This window comes from Emiliania huxleyi, assembly GCF_000372725.1.
Source record: "Emiliania huxleyi CCMP1516 unplaced genomic scaffold EMIHUscaffold_230, whole genome shotgun sequence".
In the NCBI taxonomy this organism is placed as follows: Eukaryota; Haptophyta; order Isochrysidales; family Noelaerhabdaceae; genus Emiliania; species Emiliania huxleyi.
The window spans coordinates 110,883-128,730 of NW_005200332.1; the positions used below are offsets into that span (position 1 = coordinate 110,883).

A 17,848-nucleotide genomic window follows, 5' to 3' on the forward strand; every position below is an offset into this window, starting at 1 on the left:
GGACCGTCTTGGGCACGTCGATGTCATTCACCGCGCGGAACATGTCGCCCGCGACCTTGCGGTAGATCGGCTGGAGCGGGTCCTCCTCGATGGCGTACTCTGCTCCGCCACCTGAGCCAGTCGCCGGCCCGGTGGACAGCTCGAGGGGTATGTCAAAACTTTGTTCAAACAAAAGTCCTGGCCCGCGGCCCCCACACCCACAATGACTATCAATCCAGGCTGCGGGTGAAGGGCAAAACCGCGCCGCTGCAGAACGGTTTTTGCAAAACCGCGCCGCAGCGGTACGAAACTGCGCAGATGCAGTCCAGGGGTGGTAAGGACACTATGTGTGTGTGTGTGGCCGTAGACTAGACGGCTGCGCGGTCGTCGGTCTTCAACAGCCCCCCATCCTCGCATCGGGTAGCGAGGCTGAGGATCTGAAGAAGCTAGACGACTCCTACATCTCCTACTATCGCGCGCACAATTGCGCAGCCTCCTCAAGGGTGGAGGACGAACATACAAGTGACTCGGGGAGCTCCAGGAGCGCCCATACTGCCGGTTGTCGACTACATTTGATGAAGGGGAAGTCGGCGTTTCCCCTCTGTGCCGTCCTAGGCGGTGTCGTTCATGATCTCCTTGCGGAACGACTCGAACTCCTTGCGCGGGAGCGGCTTGGTGAAGAAGTCGGCGAAGTTCTTGAGGCTCTCGACGTACTCGACCTTGACCTCCCCGGACTCGACGAGCTCGCGAATCTTGAGCTCCTTGCGCAGGATGTGCTTCGTCTTGTCGTGCATGACCGGGTCCTCGGCGACGCGCAGCGCGGCCGTGTTGTCGATCTTGATGATGGTCGGGCCCTTGGGCTTGTAGCCGAGCGACGCGAGGAGCGAGCGCAGGTGGACCGCCTCGCAAGCCGCCAGCGTGCCGGCAGAGATCTCGGCCTCGAATGTCGAGAGGGAGATGTGACCCTGCTTCTTGGAGAAGTACGAGATGATCGCGGTGCCGATCTTGAAGGCGCAGCCGGAGGTGCTCTGGCGGGTGCACCAGTTCGCGTCGGAGCAGCCGAAGAGCTTGGGGTCGGCGACGCGCTCGTAGTGGAGGCCGAGGTCCTGCGTGCCGATGAGGTAGATGAGGCAGCGCTCGGCGGCGGCCTCGATGTTCGCGTCGGGCCAAGCCATGCAGCGCGCCAGCTGCGAGACGGTGTACTGGATGTCGGGGCGCGCGTTGGTGGCGAACATGAGGCTGCCGATGAGGCACTGGCAGCGCTGGAGGAGCTGCGGGTCGGGCGCGGTCTTCTTCTCGGCTGCGCTGACGACGATGGACGGGAGGTCCTTGTCCGCGGGCACCTTGTAGCCCGCGTGCGTGACGCCTGACGGGAAGAAGCGCGCGCGCAGCGTGTCGATGTACTTGCTGGCAGACAGCTTGAAACCGGTCTGCGTCTTGGTGATGTTGAGCCCGAGGAACTCGTGCACCTTTCCCTCGTGGACCTTGAGCGGCTTGCCGACGTGCTTGTTGAAGTGCTCGATGTACTCGTGCGCGAGCGCCCTGCCAGCGGTGGTCCCGGAGTGGAAGATGCCGAAGTCGTCCACGTAGATGACGACGATGAGTTTCGTGCTGTTGCGGGTGAGGACGAAGCAGCTCGGGTCCGCCTCGGACTGAACGAGCCCAGGAAACGCCTTGTTGATGGACTTGACGTGGTTCCACCAAGCGTTACCTGCGGATGGTGCGCCGTAGAGGTTGCCGACCTCGCACACCATGTCCTTCTCCTCGCCGGTGATGGGGTCGATGTAGCAGTACTCGGGCTTGCCCTTGAGCCCCTTCGGCATCTCGCAGTACCAGGTCTCGCCCTCCCCGCGCTCCGCCCAGGTGTACGCCATGGGCTGGTCGCACGTGATGAGTTCCATGTCCTCCTGCGCGGCCACGTTGAGCACGGTGCGGGTCGTGCCGTAGCGGACGACGCTCGCGAAGGTCTTGGTGAAGTCGACGCCGGGCCGCATCAGGTTGCCCATGACACAGCCGCGCCACTTGCACCGGCCGTCGGACTTCCGGGAGGCGATCTCCTTCAGCGGGAGGACGCGCACCTTGGCGGGGCGGCGCATGGGCTTGAGCGTGCCGTTCTGGATGAGGCCGAGGAACTCGGTGTCATACGCCTTGTACCACGCGTCGCGCAGCTTGGGGTCGCGGATGTTGGCGATGTCCTTGTAGTGCTTGGGCACGATGTTGTCCGGCATGGGCATGATCTGGCCGTCCACGCTCGACATGTACGCGACGCACTGGTCCGTGGTGTTGCGGTAGACCGACGACGATGGGGATGCGGCCGCCGCAGCCGCCCAGATGCCGAAGGGCGTGGCATTGGCGGCGAGGCGGGCGTTGAGCATGTTGTTGTACTCGCCCGTCGAGACGCCGCCGCGGCTGCGGGTGGTGCGCGGCGCAGGCGCACCCGCTGCGGGCGGGTTGACGTTGCCGTCGTTGGCCGGGTCTGGCATGATCACCACCTCCTCGTCGAGGGTCAGCCCCCCGGCGTGGTTGTCGGTGGTGGGGAGGAAGACGGAGTCGCCGCGGGTCACGTTGTTGTCGAGCGTAGCCTTGTCCGACTCGTCGGGCGTCTCGTCCGCGGTCACAGGCTCCGGCCACGCGCCCTCGATGTCCGTCGGGGTGAGGTCGGAGGTAGGAGCACGGTACTCGATGCCGTTCCAGAGCTCGTTGACGCAGAAGGTCGCCTGCGTGGTGGTGCCGATGTGCCCCTTGCGCGGACCCTCGGTGATGACGTACTTCCAGCCGGGCGAAGTGCGCGAGATGCCGAGGAAGGCCGCCATCTCGCCCGTGGGTGAGACACCGTTCGCCAAAAGGTGGGAGGGCGACTTGACGATCATCTTGCACGCCCACGGGTAGAACATGTTCATCTTGGGGCGCTGCCCGGTCTTGAGCTCGTACGCTGACTTGCCGGTGTCGCGCACGGCGAAGGTGGCGTTGGCGATGGTGGCCGCGTACACCCAGGCGTAGCCCCAGTACTGGTAGAGCTGGGCGGCGCCATGCCCCCCTGCGCGTGCCATCATCTCCCGCACGATCCTGCCGCAGGTAGCGTTCGCACGCTCGCACGCCCCATTCTGCCACGGCTCGTAGGGGCAGCTGTTGCGGAGGGTGATGCCGTACTTGAGGCAGAGCTCGCGCACGGCGCTGGAGTTGAGGACGACCTCGTTGTCGCAGAACGCAACTCCTCCGCGGAACGTGTGGCCGTCCTTTCCCTCGTTCTCGGCGAAGTACTTGCGCAGGTAGGCAGGCGTCTGGCCCTTGGTCTGCAGGATGTACGGCGTGATGGTGCTGGTGTGCTCGTCGACGACCATGAGTGCGTAGCAGTGCCCATCGACGCCTACCACACCCTTGGGCGACCAGAGGTCGTAGTGCGACGAGCCCCCGAAGCGAGTGGCCAGTGGCCGGCCGGTGCTGCGCCGCGCGTGGTACTTGGCGTTCGCCTGCAGCGCGGCGTCGTCGAGGCCCTCGTTGCGGTCCATCTTGGAGAGGTCTGGCACGCCGTCCGCGATCTTGCTGAGGTCCTTTAGCGCGTCGCCGGAGATGCACAGGGCGTGCCGCCAGAAGGTGCCATCCGTCGGGCGCCGCCCCGGCTTGCCGCGCACGATGGCCTTGGCGGCGTTGGCGCCGACGGATGCGCCGAGCGGCATCAGGTGGATGTTGAAGTCCTCCCCGAAGTAGATGGTCTGCCCGGAGGGGTAGTTGAAGCGTGGTGGGCAGAGGTCGAAGCGGACCACGATGTTCTGCGCCTTGCACTCCTTGACGCTGACGAGAGGCATGGCGAGTCCGGGCGCGTACAGCGCGTTCACCCACTCGGTGTTCACAACCTCGGTGTCCTGCGGCTTGGTCGGGTCAGCCAGCGCGAAGGCGTACGCGGTGCCGACGCCCTTCGCCTTGAGGTAGTCGTTGTTTGCGCAGCGGATGTAGATGGGCTTCTCGGGCTCGCGCCACCCGTGAGGGAAGTAGTCGGGCGTCGGGAACATGTTCATGCCCGCCTTGGAGTCGACGCCAGCGGCATACGATCCCGGCATGTTCACACCGGCGGTCGTGTCGTACGCGTCGACGACCTTGACATGCCCGACAAGCGCGTGTGCCTGCATCGCGTCCATGCGCGCCACGTACATGGCGAGCATGATGCACGTGTACGAGAGGACGAGCGGGACCGTCTTGGGCACGTCGATGTCATTCACCGCGCGGAACATGTCGCCCGCGACCTTGCGGTAGATCGGCTGGAGCGGGTCCTCCTCGATGGCGTACTCTGCTCCGCCACCTGAGCCAGTCGCCGGCCCGGTGGACAGCTCGAGGGGTAGTGCGGTGACGGACTCGACCATCACGCCCATGTTCGAGGGCTCGTCCACGGCGTCGGCCACAGGCGTGCCGATCGAGGCAGGCGAGCCCATGTAGACCGGGATGAGGCACGCGAGCAGGACGAGTAGGATGGAAGCGCCGATGTACGGGCGAGGCAGCGCGGTGACGAACGAGGTGAACTTGACCCACAGCCCGCCGCGCGCCCGTGCCTCCGCCGCATTGCGCGCCGCCGTCTTGGCCTTGAGGATGGCGGGCGTGTCGGTGGGGTTGGAGTCGGGGAAGGTGTCCTCGACCTGGTCGGTGCCGACGCCAGCGACAAAGCCGCCGACGATGCCGTCCGGGTCGAACGTGCGGGTGACAGAGTCGGCCAGCGCCGCCCGCACCTCCTCGTGGTCGGTCGCGGTGGAGTCCGACTTCTTGAAGGGGTCGTGCGGGAGGGTGCGGCCGGGGGACTTGGCGCACACCTTCTTGTACGAGGACTGGGCCATGCGTACCTTCGTCTCGTGGTCGATGCGGTCGGGGAGTTCCTCGAGCACCTTGGTGACAGGGACCCCCTTGCAGATGAGGTCGCCGATGCACTTGCCACCGTGCAACCCATTGCAGTGGGGGCACGGCTTGCGCCCAGCGGCTGCGCGGCCGCCGCGGTCCCCGCCGCCCTTGTCGGACTTGATCTGCGCCTGGAGAGCGGCGACCTGGGACTCGGCGGCCGCGAGCTTCTCCTTGAGCACGCCTTGCGAGGCAATCTCCGCCTCGAACGCCGCCTGCGCAGCCGCCTTGGCCTCGTTGGCGCGGTCCGCGTTGTCTTGGTCGAGGATGCCCTGTGAAGGTCTTCAGTGACCACTTACAAGCTGTTCCAAGGCCCGACAGAAATGTACTGTCAAAACTTTGTTCAAACAAAAGTCCTGGCCCGCGGCCCCCACACCCACAATGACTATCAATCCAGGCTGCGGGTGAAGGGCAAAACCGCGCCGCTGCAGAACGGTTTTTGCAAAACCGCGCCGCAGCGGTACGAAACTGCGCAGATGCAGTCCAGGGGTGGTAAGGACACTATGTGTGTGTGTGTGGCCGTAGACTAGACGGCTGCGCGGTCGTCGGTCTTCAACAGCCCCCCATCCTCGCATCGGGTAGCGAGGCTGAGGATCTGAAGAAGCTAGACGACTCCTACATCTCCTACTATCGCGCGCACAATTGCGCAGCCTCCTCAAGGGTGGAGGACGAACATACAAGTGACTCGGGGAGCTCCAGGAGCGCCCATACTGCCGGTTGTCGACTACATTTGATGAAGGGGAAGTCGGCGTTTCCCCTCTGTGCCGTCCTAGGCGGTGTCGTTCATGATCTCCTTGCGGAACGACTCGAACTCCTTGCGCGGGAGCGGCTTGGTGAAGAAGTCGGCGAAGTTCTTGAGGCTCTCGACGTACTCGACCTTGACCTCCCCGGACTCGACGAGCTCGCGAATCTTGAGCTCCTTGCGCAGGATGTGCTTCGTCTTGTCGTGCATGACCGGGTCCTCGGCGACGCGCAGCGCGGCCGTGTTGTCGATCTTGATGATGGTCGGGCCCTTGGGCTTGTAGCCGAGCGACGCGAGGAGCGAGCGCAGGTGGACCGCCTCGCAAGCCGCCAGCGTGCCGGCAGAGATCTCGGCCTCGAATGTCGAGAGGGAGATGTGACCCTGCTTCTTGGAGAAGTACGAGATGATCGCGGTGCCGATCTTGAAGGCGCAGCCGGAGGTGCTCTGGCGGGTTAGCGCACGTGCAGCGCGACCGCCTCGGCCTCGCGCTCCGCGCCCGGCCGGATGGTGCCCACCTCGATGATGTCGAGGAGGTACTTGTGTTGCTTCGCCGCGGTCCGCAGGTTGCGGAACCACTCGTTGAACTCCCGCTCGGAGCTCTGTTTGTAGGCCGGAATCACCAGCTTGTCCGTCGACGACATGTTGTCGTAATGTCCCGGGGATCGTTGCCCCGCCGCTACCAACTGTGAAGGTCTTCAGTGACCACTTACAAGCTGTTCCAAGGCCCGACAGAAATGTACTGTCAAAACTTTGTTCAAACAAAAGTCCTGGCCCGCGGCCCCCACACCCACAATGACTATCAATCCAGGCTGCGGGTGAAGGGCAAAACCGCGCCGCTGCAGAACGGTTTTTGCAAAACCGCGCCGCAGCGGTACGAAACTGCGCAGATGCAGTCCAGGGGTGGTAAGGACACTATGTGTGTGTGTGTGGCCGTAGACTAGACGGCTGCGCGGTCGTCGGTCTTCAACATGCCCTGCATCGCGAGCGTGGACGCCTTGAGGCCGTACGTCTTGCCCGATTGCGCGGCGAGTTGGCGCTGTATGCCGATCTGCACGCGCATGTTTGCGCCGAGCGTGGCCCCCTTGGCGGCGATCGCGTCGAGGATGTATTCCTCGATCACCTCGTCGGGGAGGTGCCACTGGGAGTCCTTGAGCAACTTGTTCGCCTGCTCGATGCCCGTCTTGAACTTGGCGAGGCTCGCGGACGTGAGGTCCTTGAGAGCGTCGGGGGAGTACGCCTTCTCGAGATCCGCGCGCAGCGCCTTCGTGCGCACGTTCTTGGAGTTCGTGTCCTCCGACTCGATGAGCGACTTGATCGCCGCGATGCCCTTCTTGATGTCGTCGTAGTGGTCGGCGTCCTCGTCCGCCAACATCTCGGCGAGCGTGTCGTCGTCCTTGACGGCGTTCTGCAGCGCACCGTAGAGTTGGCGCGACAGAGTCACCGACAGGTCCTTGAAGAACTTGTCGATCATGGCCGGGATGAGGCCGTCCGCAGTGCCGATGTTCTTGTAGCGCACGTGCAGCGCGACCGCCTCGGCCTCGCGCTCCGCGCCCGGCCGGATGGTGCCCACCTCGATGATGTCGAGGAGGTACTTGTGTTGCTTCGCCGCGGTCCGCAGGTTGCGGAACCACTCGTTGAACTCCCGCTCGGAGCTCTGTTTGTAGGCCGGAATCACCAGCTTGTCCGTCGACGACATGTTGTCGTAATGTCCCGGGGATCGTTGCCCCGCCGCTACCAACTGTGAAGGTCTTCAGTGACCACTCACAAGCTGTTCCAAGGCCCGACAGAAATGTACTGTCAAAACTTTGTTCAAACAAAAGTCCTGGCCCGCGGCCCCCACACCCACAATGACTATCAATCCAGGCTGCGGGTGAAGGGCAAAACCGCGCCGCTGCAGAACGGTTTTTGCAAAACCGCGCCGCAGCGGTACGAAACTGCGCAGATGCAGTCCAGGGGTGGTAAGGACACTATGTGTGTGTGTGTGGCCGTAGACTAGACGGCTGCGCGGTCGTCGGTCTTCAACACGGACTGAACGAGCCCAGGAAACGCCTTGTTGATGGACTTGACGTGGTTCCACCAAGCGTTACCTGCGGATGTCGATGTACTTGCTGGCAGACAGCTTGAAACCGGTCTGCGTCTTGGTGATGGTGAGCCCGAGGAACTCGTGCACCTTTCCCTCGTGGACCTTGAGCGGCTTGCCGACGTGCTTGTTGAAGTGCTCGATGTACTCGTACGCGAGCGCCTTGCCAGCGGTGGTCCCGGAGTGGAAGATGCCGAAGTCGTCCACGTAGATGACGACGATGAGTTTCGTGCTGTTGCGGGTGAGGGTGAAGCAGCTCGGGTCCGCCTCGGACTGAACAAGCCCAGGAAACGCCTTGTTGATGGACTTGACCTTGTTCCACCAAGCGTTACCTGCGGATGGTGCGCCGTAGAGGTTGCCGACCTCGCACACCATGTCCTTCTCCTCGCCGGTGATGGGGTCGATGTAAGCGGTATTCGCCTGAGATCGCCGTCGCCGATGCCCTTCAACCCGAACCCGGATCGCGCGCGGCGCGGCGCAGGCGCGACGGCCCTTGTGCCTGCGCCGGCACCTGCGCCGGCGCCTGCCGCCACGGCCCTCGCCGCGGCGGCGCCGGCTGCAATTGTGATGGCTTAGTTTGGTTCTCCCCTAGATAGGCATGAGCGAGCGAGAGCCGGAGAGGGCGCGTGTGTAGGCAGCTTCCGAGAGTTGAGATACACTAGATACACTGTGTATCCACCCAAGTTCTGGATACACTGGATACATATCTAACACCCATGGAGTCCGACGGCCGGTGCAGGCAGGCAGGCGAGCACGCTGCATGCGCGTGGAACCTGCCGGCGGCGACCTGAAACTCCGCGCCTTTCGTCGACACCCTGGTAGTGACCACTCCAGGAGCACGCCACACGGTTGTGATGCCGAGAGAGGGCTGTGAGCCCGGCTGCGGGGCGCGCGACGTGCAGACAGGGTTGCCAGGTGAGAGCGAATGGCGCGGTGTTCACGCCTCGCGCAACAGAGAGAGAGATGCAGAAGATGAAATAACGGCACGCCGGCGGTCTCCGATTCTTTTGCAGTGCCAGTGCACGCCAGACCCGTGCTCGCTTCGTAAAATTCTTCAAGCCTGAATCGTTGTGCTTTGGGCGGGCTCCTGGCATCGGCGCCAGCCTGTACCCGGGTACTGCGCCGACTGCCAAAAATGCCGCTGGGGCTGATCGGCTCCGCCGCCTTCTACCTCGCTTCGTCCGCGGGCATGAGCATTCTCAACAAGCTCGCCGTCACCGCGCTGCCGCTGCCCGTCACCCTCGTCGTGATCCAGATGGCCTTCACGACTGCGACGACGCTGTGCGGCTGGCGGCTGATACACATTGGCTCGTTGCGCGATGCGCTGCGCTGGGGCTGCACGGTGCCGCTGCTCTTCAACGCGATGCTCGTCTCATCCATGTTTGCGATGCGGCACAACACTCTCGGCACCATCGCCGTCTTCCGCAACATTGCGCCGCTCTTCACCCTCGCCATCGAGCGCGTGTTCCGCGTGCCCATCGAGGTGGACGGGCCGACGATCGCTTCGCTTCTCACCATCGTCCTCGGCGTCGGCATCTACCACGCGGCGAGCATCCAGTTCTCCCGCGTCGGCCTCACCGCCATCGGCGTCAACATTGTCTTTGCGGTGCTCGAGCGGATCCTGCAGCGCTACCTGCTGGCGCAGGAGCCGGTCGACCTCTCCAAGCCGGGGATGATGCTGCTGAACAACGCCGTCGGCATCGCCATCAACGGCGTCCTCCTCGTCGCGTTCGGAGAGGCGTGGAGCGCGGGCGCGGCGGGCGGCGAGCCGCCCGCTCTGGGCAGCGTGCTGTGGGGGCTCACGCTGGGGCAGTGGGGGGTGGTTGCCGCCTCGTGCGCGAACGGCGTGGCGATCTCGTACGCCGGGCTGCGCGTGCAGCAGCTCGTGACGGCGACCACTTTCATGGTGCTCACCAACGCGAACAAGCTCATCGTCATCCTGTATGGCGCCGTCGCGCTCGGCGAGCGGACGTCGCTCTCGGCCGCCGTGGGCATGGCGCTCTCCCTGGTCGGCTCCTTTTGGTACGCGAGAGCCCGCGCCGCCCTGAGCGCGCGGCCGAAGCCCATCGTCGACGGCGAGGCAGCGCGGCTGCTCAAGCCGGTGCCGTAGCCGGCGTCGAAGGCGAGACACTGATCACATCTGATCACTGTGCGCCGCCTTGCAGCCCTCGTGTCCGTCGCGTTTTTCATGTGAACATCGCGACTCGTGTGTGACGTGTCCATGTCCATGTGTGTGTGCCCCCTGCGGTTCTGCGATCCATATCGATATTTGTTTACGAGAAGGACCGCCCCTCTGCACGCCTCACACCGCTTTACACGCGCCTGGCGGGGACATTTTCGAGTGCGCGGCCTCGAGGGCAGCCGGGAGGGCGGCACGGAAGACTGCGAGGTCGGTGTCGTCGCTGCACGATACGCGGATGCACCGATCCAACGGCGCCGCCCCAGGCATGCGCACAAAGATGTCGCGCTCGAGGAGCTCGGCGAGAATGAGCCGCGCAAAGGCGCCGTCCCTGCCGCAGTCGATGGTGACGAAGTTGGTTGCGCTGGGCAAGGCTGCCAGCCCGTGCTCGTCCGCGATGCCCCCCAGAGTGGCTCGGGCGTGGGCAACCCTCCCTCGCAGCGAGTGGAGGTGCGGCTGGTCCTGGAGCGCGGCGAGCGCCCCCGCCTGGCTCACCCTGCCGATGCCAAAGTGGTTGCGCACCTTGTCAAACGCGGAGATGATCTCCGGTGCGCCGAGCGCGTACCCGATCCGGCAGCCCGCGAGTCCGTACCCCTTGGAGAAGGTGCGCAGGCGCAGCACACGCAGGTCGTCGACTGCGACGTGCGCGTTCGCGTCGAAGTCGACGCCGAGCTCGTGGTACGCCTCGTCCACGAGCAGCAGGCAGCCGGGAGGGAGGCCCTCGACGAGCTGCTCGATGCGCTCGGCAGGGTGCCACGTGCCGCTGGGGTTGTCCGGATTCACGAGGTAGAGCACCTTCGCATCCACCTCCCACGCCTTGGCCAGCAGCGCGTCCAGGTCCTGCCGGTCGTCGTCGCCGTAGGGCACAGTGTGCAGGTGGCCTCCGCGCCCGGCTACGAAATAGTTCAAAGTCGGGTAGGTCCCGCGGGTCGTGACCAGAGCGTCGCCCGGCGCAATCAGGAGGTGAGCTGTGTACGCCAGGAGCCCGTCCACTCCCTCACCAACCACGATGTTGAGCGGGTCGACTCCGTGCTGGTCGGCAAGGGCCGCGCGCAGCTCGTAGGATTTGGGGTCGCCGTACATCCACGCCGAGCTCGATGCCTCCGCCATGGCTCGCACGGCCTTCTCGGAGGGCCCGAACGTGAGCTCGTTTGCGCCCAGTCGCACCGCAAAGCGCCGGCCGCGCGAGCGCTCAATCTCCTCGGGCGCGACAAAGGGCACGATAGACGGCAAGGCCTGCACGATTGGCGTGAAGCGGGGGCCGGTGATGATACCACGGCGAGCTAGCGGGCTGAAGCGAGGCGTCATCGTCATCGTGGGGTCCTGTTGCAATATCTGTGGTTTGTTACTCCTATTCACACCCCCACACACAGTGGCTTGCGGGCATTAAGAAAACGCCGCCGTTTCTAAGCCTTTCCACAGCCCTCACCCACCCCACGCCGTGGTTTCTTAGCTCCGGCCGTACCATGCGGAATCGACCCTATCAAGTAAGTGCTCAAGAAAGAGCTCAAGCTCCGGCCGGCACTCAAGCCAGAGCCGGCCCGAAGGATTTTTAGGTAAGTAATAAGCTGCGGTCCGCGAGGGCGATGCCAGAGTCTGCCGCCGAGTCGGCTCTCTGGATGACGGGAAGACGCACACAAGCCTCCATCCACTCGCACTCCACTCAGAACACTACCGCAGACTTGGAAAGTGACAAGTGCGCGCGCCGCAGGCGAAGAGAAATTTGCGGGGCTCCCGTTCACACTCGTGTCTGGCTGGCCTTTTCTCGGGGCCGCGCCTGCGGCGCGCCGTGGTTTCTTAGATTTTCGCGGAAATCGCTTGGTAGGGTTTCTTAATGGTACGTTTTCTTAATGCCGCAACCCGCTGTAGGACAGCCGTTTTGTTTTAATTTTACGTGGCCCCCGCGGGGGGGGGGGGGGGGCATGGCTGGTTGTTGGTGTGAGGGGCTGAAAAGAATTTCACCCCTGGGCACGACACCTCCCTAGGGCTTTGTGTTTTCTTTCTTTTTACACTGACTGGGCACGGGACTGGCGCGCTGAAAAAGAAAAAAATTGCAGTGCCCGTGCCTGCGTGTCTGCGTGGTGACATCATCAGGAACCCGAAAAAAATCAGGTCGACGCGGACGCGGACAGGTCATGTCCAGAACGACGGAGGACGCGGACGGACCACGGACTATGGAGATCTCCGTCCAGGCGGCAGGTGCCGACCACGACGCGCTCGTCGCGAAGAACTGGAAGAAGCAGTGGTTGGCCAACGGTCGCGAGGAGAGCGGCATCACTGCGGACCAGATGGACAAGATGCTCGCCTACATCAAGGCGGCGCGCTCCGACCTGTGCCATCAATCGTTCGTGGCGGTCTCGCCATCCGGAGTGGTGGTCGGCTCGGCCGCGTGCCAGCTTTGGTCCGGTCCCGCGCCACAGTTCGACGGTGACAAGGCGGGCACGGTATGGGGGGTGTTCGTCGAGCCCGAGCACCGGCGGCGAGGGGTGGCGACGCGGCTCATGCAAGCGGTGATTAAGCACTGGACCTCGATTGGCTGCCAGCGAGGTGTCCTGCTGTGCGCCTCAGAGGAGGCGCGCCGCGTCTACGAACGGCTCGGCTTCGGGCCGGGGCACATGCTGCTGCTGGAACTCCAGCCGAGTGATGCCGCCGCGCCTGCTCCGAGCTCCGTCACCCTCGAGACGGCGCACGGCGCAGAGGCCGACATGCTGCTGCTGGAACTCCAGCCGAGTGATGCCGCCGCGCCTGCTCCGAGCTCCGTCACCCTCGAGACGGCGCACGGCGCAGAGGCCGACGCGCACGTCCTCCGCCATCTTCGCGCCAAGCACCTGGAGGAGCGAGCCCCAGGAGCCAGCCGCTGGGCCGGGGAGGAGCTCCCTGAGCGAGCTGCTGCCTTCGTCAAAGGGGCGCGGGAGCGGCTCGAGTACGCGGTCTGCGTGGCTCGCGACGCCACGGGCGCAGTTGTGGGCTGCGCGTCGAGCAACGTGTGGGAGGGTCCTGGGTCGAACAACCACTCGTGGCAGACGCTGATCAAACTCGGCGTCGTGTGGGGCCTGCATGTCGATCGCGAGCAGCGCGAGCGCGACGCGGTGGCGGCGGCGCTGCTCGAGCACGTGGTCGCTCGGTGGAGGGAGACGGGCTGCACCAAGGGCTTCGTGATGGCCGCTTCGGACGCCGAGGCGGCCCTCTTTCGACGGGCGGGCTTCGAGGCGCACAATGCCATGACCATCGAGCTCGGCCGCGCACCTAGCCCGACGTCGCCAATCGACCTCCTCCGCGGAGTGGCCATGCGGCAGCGGACCTGTGCAGCGGAGGCAGCGGCGGCGGCGGCGACGGCTGAGGCGGAGGCCGACTTTGTCGCGTCACTTCGCGCGTCGGGGGCCGCGCTCGCGCAGCAGGTGCCCGCGTCGCGCCTCGCGCTGCTGCGGCTCGCGCTGCCGCAGATGGTCGAGGCGGCACTGCCCGCCACGGGTGCGGGCAGGGAGCTTGCCGCCGCGGTGGTGGAGGCGCAGGCGGCCACTGGCACCCACATCGACCCCGAGTCCAACTGGTACACGAAAAACATCGCCAGGTTTGGCGGCGGCTTCGACATGAAGGCGTTGACTGCGCAGCCGGGGCTGCTCGCCGCCAAATTCGACCGGATGGCGAGCAAGTACGCAGTGTGGACCGTCGGCAACCGCTGCACCTACTACGATTGGATCGCGCGATCGGCGCGCGCCGCGACCGATGAGCTGCGAGGTGAAGGGGCGGTTCTGGACGTGGCCTGCGGGATCGGTCTTCCGGGGCACCAGCTCCGCCTGTGCGGCTTCGAGGGCCACATGAGCGGCACTGACCTCTCGGTCGGGATGCTGGCGAGAGCACGGGAGCGGCGAGTCTACAACCGCCTCTTCCTCGCCGACGCCAACGCCGGCCTCGCCGCGGTCGAGTCGGAGAGCCTCGACCTCGTGCTCTGCGTTGGTGCGCTCGAACTCCTCGACCATGCCATCTGCCTCCCGGAGTTTGCCCGCGTGCTAAAGCCAAAGGGTGAGCTGTGGGCGAGCTTTCAGTGGGAGGACGCGGTCGACGAGAGCGGGGCCGCGATCGCCAGCCCCACACGCCACCAGAACGTGGCGGGCGTGACGCTGTCCGAGCTCGCTGCGAAGCTAGAGATGTCGGGCTTCGATTTCGATACGGCGCACGTTGAGAAGAGTCACTGCGCCTTCTACACGCCCTCGCCTGCGCAAGACGGCAGCTCCTTGCCTGTGCCGTACCTGTACGTGAAGGCGCGACTTGCAAGCGCACCGGCAGTCGCCCCGGCCGATGTGTAAGGCGTTCGTAAGTGCTTGTCGGATGTAGCTGAAATGTACTGAAAGCGATCGCTCGCAGAGAGAACTCTACAGGAGAAGAGGAGTGGTGTGTGTGAGCCCGGGCACACACTGTCTCGTATATTTAGCCACACCGCACATCCCTGGTCTGGACGATTTTTTTCACGGTATCCGCGGCGAGATATGGCGGGATACCGCGGGCGATACCGCGGGATACTGCGGGATACTGGGAGATGCCGGGAGATGCCGGGAGATACGAGATACGGGGAGATACCGGGGGAGACGGGTCGAGATACGGGAGGCTGCGCTGCGCAAGCACGGGCGGGAGGGGCTTCTCCTGCGGAGTCGTGCGTGCGCAGGGCTCCTCTTTGCTTTCTTCTACTCCCTACTATCATCTCGTTCCCGTCCTACCAGAGAAAGAGATACGGGCAGATACGGGCAGATACGGGCAGATACGGGCAGACACGGCACACGGGCAAATGCGGGGTTCTTTGTGGCAAATATATCGCAAGGGCGGGGACCTGTTCCTTACCCATCTCACAGTAGAGGTGTCCGTTTTTATTTATTTACTCACACACACACACACACACACACACACACACACACACACAGAGAGAGAGAGAGAGAGAGAGAGAGAGAGAGAGAGAGAGATGAGAGAGAGAGAGAGAGAGAGTCACACACACACACACACACACACACACACACACACACACACACACACACACACACACACACACACACACACACACACACACACACACACACACACACACACACACACACACACACACACACACACACACACACTTACTCACTCACTCACTCACTCACTCTCACCCCCTCGCACTCGCTCGCTCCTCGCTCTCCTCGCTGGCGGTATGAATCCGCGCGGCCAACTTTTACCGCCACGCTTCCGACGTAATCGAAGCCACATTCCAGCTACCCGCTCTCCATGCCTCTAGCTGATTCGCATTGTTTTCTCGAACTCCGACCGTTATTTCTTCCGTCGTACTTGTCGGATGGGCTAATCGGCAGGAATTAGCATTCGCTGCGGCGCGCTGCCCTCCCACTCCGCCTGCCCTCCCTTTGCCTTTGCCTGGTGGCCTGCCTCGCGGCCTCCTCCGTGCTGGGCACTCTCCTCTGCCCCTGCCGCCGAGGACGCTTGTCTTCCACTCGTCCCGCCGCCGCTGTAGCTCGGGCCCACCAAGCTGGCGACACAGATGGCGATATTCAGCCTCCTCTCGTTGCCCGTTTGCCAGCCCATGTAGGTCTCGGGACTCTGGCCAAGTCATGAACACTCCATTCGTTGCGTTGGTGATGTCCGCCCATGCTGCCACCCCGCGCCTCGCCAGGCACCGCGCAAAGTCGCACGCACATTGCCCCTCGTATAGCATTGGGCCTCGCTCTGCTCGCTCCTTATCTGTCACTGCCCATGCACTCGGGCGCAGCGGGCCCCTTGCCCTCTCTCTCCATCCTGCTGTGGCGAGGGTGTCTGCTCCACTCCTCCACCTGGCCTTCAGGTACGCCTCGATGACGAGGTCATCTGAGAGTTCCTTCTCCCAGTCCCAGGGAGGCTTCCACTCGAGAGGGTTGTCGCTCCTGCAACCCAAGCGCTTCAGTGTGTGCGCGAGGCTGCTCTCCACAGCCAGCCTGGCTGGCTCTCCCTCCGTTGCACACAGCGCCCTGTCCACTTGATCCACCAGCGCAGCGACCGCATAGGTGTATGCGTGCTCCATCTCCATCCCTGCCCCCTCCTCTGCGTCGTACATCTGCAGCTTTGGCACTCCCACCGAGAATCTCCTGGCCCTGAGTGCTGAAGCCCTGACCTGCTCTATGGCCTCACAATCTTCCCACGTGATGACTGTTGACCTGCCATAGTATCCAATGATGCCGCTGAGTGCGAGCGCCATGTTGCGCCTCATCTGCTCCACGGTCAGGTGCGAGAGGTTCCCAACGAGCCATAGCGCGCGCTTGCAATCTCTCCTGACCCGTTCCCTCATGTCCTTCTGCCACTCGCCGTTTGCCCATCCGGTTCGCAGCTCGGTCCCGAGATACTTGTACGTCTCGTCCCCCACTAGCTGAGGGATTATTGTCCCGTCTGGCATCTTCATCTCGTACCCCGTCACGTCCACTTCCGTCCCCTCCTTCCAGTAGGTCGCGGACCATGCAGACTTCTTCTTCTTTTTCACCTGTAGGCTGTTTCCGCATATTTTGGTGACCAGCCAGGCGCACTCGAGCGCGAGCTGCATCGTGGCTATATCGTTACTCAACAGCAGGCAGTCGTCTGCGTATACTAACTGCGGCACGCTCTCCCCTGCCGCAGTGAACTCGAACCCCTGGCATAATTTGCTCACTGCTCGCTGCATCACCGCGAGCATGAGCTTACTCCGTGTAGGCGAGAGCAGGCAGCCCTGGCCTAATCCCTGTTCAATATCAAACCTCGGGCTGAGCCCATAGCCCGTCTCATATCTGCCTGTTAGCCCTGGCAGGTCGCCGAGCCCTTCCCTCAGTGCCTTTAGCACTCTCGTGACGTCTGCTGGCACACCGGCCCACTCCTCCACTCTCCATTGCACCTCATTCACGACGCTCATGAAGTACGTGCCTAAGTCTATGTATCCTCTCACACACATCTTCCTTTCTATCATGCACTCCTCCGCGTGCAGCCTTGCCGTTAGCGTCTGCGCAGGTGCATTCATCCCCTTGGTGAAGCCGCTCTGCGAGCCCGGTACCGTGTGTGCTGCCGCTCTGTCGTATTCTGGCAGTAGCATGCGCATCAGCCCCTTCATAGATTGTGGTTGTACCCAAAGGTCCCGCCTCCTCTCGAGCTCCTTCGGATCCTCCCCCGGCTTCATTGCCATCATAGCAATCCAGTCGTTCCACACTTTGGGATACTGCTCCTCCCGCACAATCTCCTGCAGCAGCCTCCAGTACTCCCTCTGCACTCCCCTCGGCGAAAGTCGGATCAGGTACCCGTCTAGTTTGTCGCTGCCTATGGCCTTTCCTTTCTTGAATTTCCTGATCGCCGCCTCGCACGCCGACCACGTCAACGCGTTAGCCACGAGCCGTCCTGTCCCCTCCACCCCCGGGGGCTGGGCCTCCGCCCTGGCTGGTTTTGTCATTGCTAGGAGCGCCTCGACCGCCACCATGTCCGCCTCCCTCCGCGCGTTGATCTCCTTCCCCCTCCTCGCCGCGGCGTCGCGGACTTCGTCCCCTCGCACCACGTGTCTTTGCCAGACCTGCTCTCCCGTCGTCTGGCAGGTTACCCACTCACCTCCCTCATACATCGCAACCAGCTCCCCCCCGCCCGCTCTTCTGCCCATCTCCTTGTTCAGAATCTCGAAGACTCTCCTGGCATTGTTGCCGCTATTCTCTGTCGCAACCTCCTGCATCACCTCTGTGAGTTTCTCCCCCCCCGTCCGCGGGCACAGGAGGAATTCCTGTTCAGCGTCGCGTCGTTCGCGCTCACAGACCGCCAATGCCCTCGCGCGCCTTTCTCTATTCGCCAGCTGCGGCTGAGCCTCGAGGGCCTTCCAGAGCTGCGCCAGGTTTGGCTCCCTCCAAAAGCCCTCTCCCTCCCATTCCCTCCTATATCCGTCGCTCATTGTGCCGCTCCATTTCTTGACCTCGTGCCGTATCCTGAACCACTTCGCCACTTTCCATCGCAGCCTCTCTCTCTGGAGGGG

General features: G+C 63.7%; 2 protein-coding genes across 2 annotated transcripts; one reads left to right on the plus strand and one right to left on the minus strand.

Moving 5' to 3' along the window:
• Positions 1-9,984: 9,984 nt before the first annotated feature.
• Positions 9,985-11,169, minus strand: EMIHUDRAFT_73406 (thioredoxin reductase; the record flags this gene model as incomplete). The annotated part of the gene is made up of 1 exon (XM_005779398.1): positions 9,985-11,169. One exon carries the CDS (start codon positions 11,167-11,169, stop codon positions 9,985-9,987), a length of 1,185 nt encoding a protein of 394 aa, XP_005779455.1.
• Positions 11,170-12,031: 862 nt separating this feature from the next.
• On the plus strand, positions 12,032-14,215 carry EMIHUDRAFT_457230 (hypothetical protein). The gene is made up of 2 exons (XM_005779399.1): positions 12,032-13,142; positions 13,260-14,215. Exons 1-2 carry the CDS (start codon positions 12,036-12,038, stop codon positions 14,166-14,168), a joined length of 2,016 nt encoding a protein of 671 aa, XP_005779456.1. The 5' UTR covers positions 12,032-12,035; the 3' UTR covers positions 14,169-14,215.
• Positions 14,216-17,848: the final 3,633 nt, after the last annotated feature.